Raw genomic sequence first — 10,743 nt, 5'->3', positions numbered from 1 at the left:
GAGCTAGACAAGTTTGAACAGAAAAAATATGCTCATACAAGGCTGTTCTGGAACGACAGAGCGTATCCAACAATGGCATGGTAAAGCCTATGGGCGCTGCACGCGCGTGGGTCGCTCCGCTCCGTGCCCCCGAACCAGATATGATGACACTAAAAAATCAAAGGAATTTACCATGTACAAGGATAATAAATAGATGGGACTGTGAATATATCCCACTAATTGTTTTATTACAGTAGTCCAGATATGAAGTTATGCGAAATAAACTAACGAAACAAATCGTCGCTGGCAAAATCACACAAAAAGTAGGGATACTGAACTATGCAATGCGGACGCAAGAAATGCTCAATTGTACGGAAATATTAGTGGGAAATTTCTAAATTGAACAAGTATGCACTTAAGCGTACTTTCCCTTTCAAGCAGGACGCCTCATTTATCCATTTTAATTCATGCTAACTTTATGGTGCATTGATTTTGTCTTTGAAGCCCTCAAGGCGATTAAAAATCTCGATTATGCAAAATATTATTAACAAATTCCTCTAATATATGTTAAACTAATTTTCATGTACATATCTTAGCTTTTAAGGTAGTGTTACCCCAATTAACGCATTCGACTCAAGGCCTTATATTGGATATAAATAATAAATAACGGTTTAATTGCCTGAATTAAATTCTATCAAGCTGCAAGAGAAGTGCCTTCAGCATGCGTGCCTCGTAGGTGACAGTGTTGCGTCCAGGATGCGGAGACGTCTCCTCCAGGGGCTGCTCGATCTGAGTCTTCACGTCACGGCCGTACGCTGAGAAAAAAAGTTTCAAGGAATATTAACAGAGTATGAATAGGAGAATAAAATAAGTAATATAAGTTGGAATAATTCCCTAGAAAAAAAGTAAAATTAGGAACATTATACATTCTCAATTACCTCCCACAGCAAAGACAGTGACTTGAATTTTATTTTCGTAATCTTCAGAAAATTTACGGTATTTATTAATATTGAAAATTTGGCATCATTACAGCAGTGAGAGTAAATCATAATTATGAATAGAAACAAGTTAGTATATTTTGCGACAGTAATTAAAATAAAAATAAGTCATTCTTCAATCGTTATTCTTACCTTCACAGTGTTCGAGGAACTGCTTACAATCCTGCAGAACTGAATCCTTGACGGTGATCATTTGCTTGCACAAATTCTCGATGAGCGATAAGAAGCAGCGCTTAGCGTAGTACCTGAAGAAAAAAAAGTATTACTCAGTACTCACAGCAGTGAGTGACAGAGAGCTCATTTTCTCGTCGACCAAAACTTGAGGTCACGGACGGACGGACAGGCGGACGGACAGACAGACGGACGGACAGACAGATGGACGGACAGACAGACGGACATGGCGAGCACAATAGTGCATTTTTTCCGTAAATGAGAAAATGCGCTAAAAAGTATTGTACTCATTTGGACGAAGTATTATTGTACGACGAAGTGCGTGCTCGTCGAGCACCGGGCTCCACCTACCTACTACAGCTACCTACACCTAGGTACCTTGTGTCTATACCTAATTTTACTCGGACCGTCATCACCCTGACCACCCAGTGTAACCTTTCCCTTGATGTACTCCTAATTTTACTAAGACCGCCATCACCCTGACTTCCACCGCGTAAACTTTCTCCTGAAGTACACAAGATTTGATAAGCACATCTTTAATTCAATGGACTTTAATTCAATTCCTCTGCAACGACGGTGTCTGGTCTGACAACCCTCCAGCTCGGCAGCATCTTTTCGTCCGTATAGTTCAATGAAGTTGATAATATGTTAAGCAAGATGAATCGAACACTATATGCTCTCAAAATGCCGATAGTCGTAATGAAACGATCCAATAACTACCAATAAAAATGTTTCTGCATATTAGCCTCTCAAGTTACATTGAACTGCAACGGAAGACGCTTCTTTGTCGCCTTGCCCGCGAGCTTTGATGACAGACCAAGTGTAACCGTCGAGCAGAAGAGGAGGGGACCGCTGGTGCGAAAAGTTTAACATTCAGTGTTGGAATAAGTGCTCGATTGCTTTTTCCGTACAACGAATGACATTTTTGTAATGGAAGTCAATTTCTTTTTCGGTGTCAAAAATATTGTACAACATATAACTGTTTCAATTTCTTCGTGAACGTTACAATTGTAACGCCAAAAAGATTGTACAACAACTATTTCAACTTCTTCTTGATTGTTACAATGATTGAGCGCAGTAAAACAATACATAGGTAAAACAATTGAGCACATTAATCATTGTACACGTATACGAGATATTATTTTAAGTGCGATATTTAGGCTTTACTTACCATGTATCAGGACCAAGCTTCTTATTGTACGGTTCTAGGCTTTTGATAACCCTGGATATGCCAAATTCATAGTTGCCTTTCGCGCAATACAATGTCCTGCAAGAGAGATCAAACAAGGTGTCAAAGCGACGCAATTCTTTGGGACTGGGCATTTAAACGCGGTAATTAAGAAAATGTTGTGTATTAACCTATTATCATACCAACACTTGAAGTTCACTCTTCTATTATAGTTTGTACCTATATAGCTGCAAGTAGTGAAACTGTCAGTTGAATAAGAGAATAAAAAAAAAGAAACTTCTGATCATCAAGGCCATTTACAAGGTGTTCCCCCATTCAATTTCCGCGACAATTTCCCCCTATTTTTGTACATGAGCTACAAGGATTGATGCTCACCCGATCACGAGGTTGACGATGCACAGATGGTAAATTTTCTTGTCCTGATCTTCATACGCGAGCTGCTCTTCTTCTTTCTCGATTTTGCGCATGAGTTCCTCGGCCTCCTCGTTCTGACTCGTCATGATGTACGACACGCACAAATTGGCCAGCACGATGGCGCTCACACTCAAGATCTGGCCCCACAACACACAAATTGCTGAACATTTATCAGTATCTGACACCTGGACACTTAACAATAACGTCAGAAGGATTGCGATCGATTTGTTCTCCAGAGAATTGAATTTCGATGTAAAATATTCAGAGGCGTGCTGAAAGTGTCGTATGATATTCTGGTATACGAAATATGAATTACTTTACATTCAATACAAATGCGGATTTTTGAGGTAGTTTTTAACCACGCACATTCGATTATACATTGCGCTAAATTTTTAATAGGAAATGCATAGCACCCTCTGCATGACTGTTTTAATAAGATTTAGTAGTAACTTGGAGCTGTATGGTTCAGCAATAACGCTGAGCGGTATCATTGAGCAGCAAGAATCTGCAGTCACATTGATCTATAAAAATCAGCAGTAACATAAAGCTATGACATTTAACAATTACATTGAGCAGTATCATTGAACCGCAACAATTAGCAGTAGCATCGAGCTGTAGCAATCAGTAGTAACATTGAGCTATGACATTTAGCAATAACATTGAGCTGTATCGTTGAGCCGCAACAATCAGCAGTAGCATTGAGCTATAACAATCAACAGTAACATTTAGCTATGACATTCATCAATAACATTAAGCTGTAACATGATCTATAACTCACGTTATCATAATGCTTCTTGACGATGGGTTCATAGAAGCCCGTGGCCTCCTTGAACTTGGTCTCCTGCATGAAGAGCACGTGTGCCACGTTCAGCTTCCACACGTCGCTCTCGTTGCAGAACTCCACGCTCTTGCGAAAAATTTTCTCAACCTTTAAAGGATATAAAATTGTTGTGGATTAGTGGTTTAGTGTACTAAAATTGGCGACAATGATAACTGACATTTGTAGGAAGAAGGTTTAATGTTAGAAAGGTAGGTAATCGGGGAAAAAGTTGGTCGAGGTCTCTGTCGAACGCAAGCTGCCGCTCACTAGCGGTCACGAACTTTAGTACCGAGCTAAAAAAAAAATGCAGCGTTGGCATTCATGCAAATGTTCATTTTTACGAAAGTGACAATCGAACATGCGGAGAGTCTATCATAACAGAGCATCTTCGAATGTCATTTAAGTTAAAATATAAAAAATCGTATAAGAGCCAATCCCTAATTGAATAGCCCGATGCCCAATTTTAATTATACTGATGTTCTAATGTAACAAAATCAACTGTCAGAAATCGGAAAATAGTTGTTGTAGATAGTTCTGAAAACTTTGCATATCAATGTGTCGAAGATATATATTGTTTTAGAGAAATTTGTTCGTAAAGAGGTAATTTTATAATTTTATTCGGATATCATTTAAAAGTGGCCTAATTGAATCACATTCGAGTTAAGAGAATAGTGGTAAATTCAATTAATTCTAAAATAGTAGCATCAAAACTATTCCCCATGATAGCAAAAATTTACAATCATTGACCAACTTAGAAATTGATCCTCATAAATCAGCAATAACAAACGTGAAGTGAACATTTTTGAGTTCCTCTACTGGAAAATAGGCCGCAACTCCAGCACGGACCTGAGGGTAGTTCTCCAGCTCCCAGTAGAGCCTCGCCTGAGCCATCAGCACCGGGATATACCTGCAAAATCAACAAAAAATACAAATTATTATGGTTTCATCTCACGCTAAACGAATGTCTGAAATAATTCTGGCGAATAAAGAATTGAGAATGCGGACTTATCAACTGCGAAAAGAAATGGAGCCAGAGGGGCTTCGTTTCTTAATTTAACTTTTTTTCTGCAGTGTATGTCTTTTAAGCACAATTAAGGATTGACCTGTCACATCACGAACCTATCAAGCACGGACCTGTCACACCACGAACTTGTCACACCACGAACCTGTCACACCACGAACTTGTCACACCACGAACCTGTCACATCACGAACCTGTCACACCACGAACCTGTCACATCACGAACCTGTCACACCACGAACCTGTCACACCACGAACTTGTCACACCACGAACCTGTCACACCACGAACCTGTCACACCACGAACATGTCACACCACAAACCTGTCACATCACGAACCTGTCACACCACGAACCTGTCACACCACGAACCTGTCACATCACGAACCTGTCATACCACGAACCTGTCACACCACGAACCCTTCACATCACGAACCTGTCACACCACGAACCTGTCACACCACTAACCTGTCAGACCACAAACCTGTCACACCACGAACCTGTCACTCCACGAACCTGTCACACGATGAACCTGCCACACCACGAACCTGTCACACCACGAACCTGTCACACCACGAACCTGTCACATCACGAACCTGTCCAGCACCTCCTCGTATTCGTTGACTGCGTTCTTGACCTGCTCGTCGTCGTGGTTCTGGCGCGCCTCCTGTACAGTTTTCGTGAGCTTCCTCAGCAGTTCGATGTGCCGGGACCCGAGCTCGTCGAACTTACGGTAGGCTTCCGGCGGCGACGTTTGTTGCGTTATCAGCGCGTCCAGGAAATCGAACAAATACTGTCACAAGAGGGAACAAATACAGAACTGTTGTTCTTCCTTTCATAATAACAAAATTTGAAACTTCTAAATTTGTGTATTTATCTCTCCCGTCTTCCACTTTTCAGTGGCTCGACTTTCACAAATAAAAATAAAATTTATTCACATTTAAGATCCCGAAACGAAAATCATCGTGGATAGACACGGGAAAAGTGCTTTTATATTTCTAGCGCTACGCTCTAAACAGTCCACTTTTATATTAATATTATATAATGCTGAAGTGCTTGCGTGGTTCGAAATAAATAAAGTAAGAATCAATAGATATGAAATGTGCCTACTGATTTCCTTCGACTTTGGTCTTCGGGAACATTTATTCGGCCCCGGGACTTATTTTCTTTATTGTACTTCTTGAAATTGTAGAATAACGTAAAGCAAGATGACATGTGGTTCACCTTGTCTATCTTATGACTGTGGCCTAACGACAGGCAGAAGGTCATGTGGTTCTAACGAATGATACACAATGAGTTTTTACACTATACTAACTAATTAGCAGGTCTAATCAGGAAAAAAATAGTCCAATTTGTGTTCGTGTTGCCACATACAGCGGTAATTACTTGCATCCAGAACTCAAAAGTTGCTTCAAACATGGCGAGCTTTTAGCTCATTGATAATCTGAGCTTCAAGTCTTTGTGCGTTCAAATTTCACTAATATGTACCCACAAGATGTTTTTAAGCTTGTACACAACACTCACGGGTGTCAAGTATTTGTAAGTGAGATGTGCGTTCTCAGCGAGCACATCAGCAGCGAGGTGGTAGTACTCGTACTTGCAGTACAACAGCAGCAGGTTACCAAACGTCTCAGGAGGAAAGGGATTCTGGCCCAGCAGGAATTGCAGCTTCTCGAAACCCTCAGTTGGTTTAGCATCCATGTTCATTAATGCCTACAAGAGAAAATAATAGCTTACACCAACATTTCTTACCTACTTAAAACGACACAAACAAGATTTTAAAAATAATTTTCGCTAATAATCGGAAAATAGTAGGTTAGAATATCAGCATTGATTATTTGGTAAGCTGTAAGATGAAGCTCACAATTCACGCACCTGATTGTGCAGAGTCACGGCGTCGAGTTCTTCTTCGGAACGCGGGGGCATATCAGTGAGGGCCTCACGGGCGGCATCCACTGCCAGACAACACATGTTGACAGTCATTACAATAATTGAATTGTCAGGAGTCAATACAATAGCACAACTGTCAAGAGACAATGCGATAAATAAATTATCAGGAGTCAATACAATAACTTAACTGTCAAGGGACAATACAGTAAATAAATTGTCAGGAGTCAATACAATAGCTCAACTGTCAAGGGACAATACAATTAGTAAATTTTCAGGAGTCAGTACAATAGCTCGATGGTCACGTAGCATTACAATAGCTAAACTATCCACAAATAGCGTGGAGAATTGTACAGCACTAGGTTTGAATGTTGATGTAATAAATTACAAGACATAGCAGAATTTGCCATGATAAAAATTGGCACAACCGTAAAGCTACTCACCACTGACAGTGGGTGTGGGTCCATCTTTGCAATTATTTGATCTTCTATGCACCATTGAGCTCATATAATTACAAATATGTTCTATTGCTCTCATACATAATGATCTGTTCTGTTTGAAAACGTCTTGAGTTTGATTAAATCGTGATTCAACTAAGTTTAATGATGTTGATCTTTACCGATGTTTAAAATGAATTCTCCCAGCTTGAACGCTGTATTTAATAGTTTTTAATAAAATTAAACATTTGGTCCTCACTGTTTTTGAGCTGATATTCGATGGCAGCCTTGAGGTTGAAGGCCTCGATGAGCGCGGTCTCGTGCAACGTCAGCGTGTTGCCCACACTCCGAACCTCGATCCCTTCCGTGGTCATGCCTACCCCCAGTTCAGGGTGGTCGCGGATGCCCTTCTCAATGATGTCCGCTGTACGAAGGAATATTTGTTTAGGCAAATTTGATTATGGTCTTCGTTCTTCAGTTGTCCAGAACCATATTAAAAATCGAATGCTTATAATGCTCTTTAGAAGATACGTTTCTCCAGACATTCAGGCACACACTTAATAAAAATATAACTTTAAACTGTAGGAAGAGAGAGGTTCAGAAGATTTTTTGGTAATTACTGAAAACTCTACCGATGTATTTGAGTGCCTGAGCGAACTGCTTGAGGCGGTAGTGGCACAAGGCAACGTTGTACGAGAGATGTGGGTGCCCAGTGACGACCTGGAGTGCAGCGCTGAACTTCTGACAGGCTTCATCGAAGCGACCTTCCTGCTCAGTGGTCGTTGCGAAAAATTATATATTTGGCATCGCTTTGATTAATAAATCATTTTTTTCGTTTTAATTTTTTTTGGTATCGATAACCAGAGTATTTGTGGCAGCAATCACTTGTTGATGAATTTGCTAAGGTCTTACTTTGCACGCACTCTGAGGTTGACGATTTTGTGACTCCAATCCAAACAAAATACTCGCTCACCGAAGAGTAATAGGAATGTCACGAGTTTGCTGACCTTGTACAACAGACAGGCTCTGTTGACCTCAGCATCTGGGTCGTCGTCAGGACTCTGGTCGACGAGGCTCTTGGCCCCTGGCAGGTCCTCCTCGCCGTACTTGATGGCGGCTTGCAGCTTCACGATGCTGCCCGCGTACTTCTCGCCCTCGATCTGGCATGTCACTTTCATCGCCTCTTCGTACAGACAGGCCTGGGTGATGATCAAAGTTTAGGTTATACATAAAACTTGAACAAAAATATCTTTGGCAATGCTCCTTTATCTTATGCGTTACATTACTTGGCTTGTCATAGCAGGTTATTAAGCCACGTATGCCTGATAATAAATGTATGGCAAAATTTCAAAATCTTCTTCCAATGTACACAAATTTCACATTAAGTTTATCTTTGCATCATTACTGAATTATTTTATAATTCGGAACCACGAGATTCGGAAGCTCCTGCAGACACCATATCCTCGCATCGTCTTCTCCGCTGAATGGATGCGCTTCGTTATAGTATTCCAGGTTAATAATTCATATCCATGTCAGTACTGAAATTTAACCTCAATCCGTTATAAAAATCTTCAACTTATTATGACGGAAATCTCCATTAAAGCAATGATGTTTAACATATGTCAGCTACTAGCTCCACTGGGCTGGATCAGTATAGTATAGTCGCTCATATTAGTCATGAAAGTGTTTGGCATCCGCAGTAATGTGACGCATGGACATCGCTTACAGGGAAAAGTCCTTCAGATCACAATAATTTTAGATAAATCATTACCAACACAACAAATGTTATCGCGAAGGAGATTGTCACATGTCATCAAGCATGGGAAGTAAAGGTCTGTTGCATACCAGCGAAAGTGATCTTTATCTGTACTTTTCACTGACGATGCCATCATCGCGGAGTAAGGGTGTCTTTGATTTTAATAATATAATTTAGTGTATATTTGATATTTGCCCCATCATTAATCCTGCTCAAACGAGGTTGTATGAATGATATGATTTTTTCGGAGCTGTTAAACAAAATTTGAATTTATAATGTTAATCAAGTTATTTATATATAGATGAGATGGCATCACTTGGAAGTTGGAACAAAGCTGGTGGTGAAACTTTTGTAGATAAATCGGTCAGTTAGACATTCTAATGCGAGATTCAAGCTGTGTTTTGTGCGTAAGCACGAATGAAGTAATTAAAATACCTAAAATACAGTTCTGGGATGTGGATATAAAATTATTCCAGTTATACGAATAGGGACCTACTAGAGCAACTAGGCACCGAATAGGGGCCTAGTCGAGCGACTGGGCACCGAATAGAGACCTAGTCGGGTGGCTGTACACCGAGTAGTGACCTGGTAGAGCGACTGTACAGCGAGTAATGACCTGGTAGACAGACTGTGCACATAGTAGTGACCTGGTAGAGCGACTGGGCGTAGTAGAGGTTGTAGTCCTCGACGTCGGGGTAGAGGAGGGTGAGCTGCTCGAAGCAGTCGGCAGCGTTAGCGAAGTCCTGCATGTAGAAGTAGGAGTACGCCAGCAGCGACAGCGCCGCCCGTGACTGCGGCAAAATTTAGTAAGCATTTATTTATCGTCATTAATTAAATAATTAAATGCAGGAACTCAACAGTTTGGTATGGATTGATGCAGGTTTATTAACGCTTGGTGTTGATATATGAAATTAAATGTTGTGAAAATGTGTGCACGTCACTATATTAAAGACGCTAAAGAGGAAAACTTTACCAAACTCTTACCCTAATGGTATTTTTTTAAATTTAAAGCTGAACGAAATAGCTACCTATTTTGAAACATAATAATCCGTGATAATTTTCAATACCGTTAAATATAGAGCGTATCTCACCGTCGGGTAAGATTCGAGAATGTGGTTCAGGACCTGAACACATTCGCTGTATTTCTGCTCCTTTATCTGGAACAAAACATTGAATAGTTATAAACAAATTTATTCGACATTATGTAGTTTTAATGTTGCCAATTTAAATATTTTCAACGCTTTGGTGAATAGAATCTTGAAGTCGTTCAACTTACTTACGCTTACTCATGAGTGGTACAGGAGTGATTTAAAAAACGATTTCTAAATTAGATAATTGACTGCAGGAACTATATACTTGTCAGCGCCGATTGAATGTTTAATAATAATAGTCATACTGACATTGTATTGCAAATTATTTCTTAACATCGTGTAAATAGCAAGCATTATTTTACTATCTTATATATATTTAACAAACTATTTCTTATCAACGTGTTGATAGTAAACTATGTCTTGTCAACGTGTAAATAATAAATTATGTTTTATCACCGTATAAAATATAAATTATTTAAAAATAATTTTATAATATTAAAAATTTGTAATATTAAACTGTTTCTTACCATTGTGTAAATAGTATTAGTATATTCGCCATCGCGTATTTGGATGTTCTGTAGCATAATCTTTGTTGAAGCGGACATCTTGATGTGTTTTTCGAACAATTTATTGATTGCAATTTTAGATTCAAAGCACTAATGTGCAATTCCAGAAGCTACAATAATGCGCTACTTCATGTAGCCTTCATCTAATATATCTTATTCGGGATATCACAACATTGACGGTGCGATTGCAAAAAAACTACTTGAAATATTGAGTCACATGTTCACGTACATGTCTTGAGGCCAGTGTGGAACTGGAGCCACAACAAATGGTTGCTATGGCGACGGTGAACCTTTCGTTAAAGGCTCACGACAAATCTGCGTGTCGTACGCATTCATCCCGGTTAGCGCAGGAAGACACCATGACAGCAAAAATAGAATGCCGCAGATTGGGTCTCTTTGATAATGACTTCTGTTTTT

At 39.7% G+C, this 10,743-nt stretch overlaps 1 protein-coding gene across 1 annotated transcript; it reads right to left on the bottom strand.

Moving 5' to 3' along the window:
* Positions 1-202: 202 nt before the first annotated feature.
* On the bottom strand, positions 203-10,564 carry LOC108673285 (tetratricopeptide repeat protein 30A). Its single transcript, XM_018161085.2, has 15 exons — positions 10,288-10,564; positions 9,761-9,826; positions 9,317-9,460; positions 7,921-8,112; positions 7,546-7,681; positions 7,173-7,337; positions 6,465-6,544; positions 6,114-6,302; positions 5,186-5,382; positions 4,418-4,478; positions 3,530-3,679; positions 2,713-2,888; positions 2,320-2,415; positions 1,110-1,222; positions 203-794 (listed from the first exon to the last, which is right to left on the bottom strand). Exons 1-15 carry the CDS (start codon positions 10,363-10,365, stop codon positions 664-666), a joined length of 1,974 nt encoding a protein of 657 aa, XP_018016574.1. The 5' UTR covers positions 10,366-10,564; the 3' UTR covers positions 203-663.
* Positions 10,565-10,743: the final 179 nt, after the last annotated feature.

Source organism: Hyalella azteca, unplaced genomic scaffold (genome assembly GCF_000764305.2).
Source record: "Hyalella azteca isolate HAZT.00-mixed unplaced genomic scaffold, Hazt_2.0.2 contig11760, whole genome shotgun sequence".
NCBI lineage: Eukaryota > Metazoa > Arthropoda > Malacostraca > Amphipoda > Hyalellidae > Hyalella > Hyalella azteca.
Note: the sequence above shows the minus strand (reverse complement) of the source record. Positions and strands in the feature narration are given on the sequence as shown.

What these genes read in the sequence shown, in the direction of transcription:
- LOC108673285 (XM_018161085.2), bottom strand. Translation starts at nt 10,365, where the DNA reads ATGTCCGCTTCAACAAAGATTATGCTACAGAACATCCAAATACGCGAT. An exon ending in CGAATATCAGCTCAAAAACA is followed by an intron (nt 6,545 to 7,172) that starts GTGAGGACCAAA and finishes GTTGTCTGGCAG; the next exon opens with TGGATGCCGCCCGTGAGGCC. An exon ending in GTTCCTCGAACACTGTGAAG is followed by an intron (nt 795 to 1,109) that starts GTAAGAATAACG and finishes TTTTTTTCTCAG; the next exon opens with CGTACGGCCGTGACGTGAAG.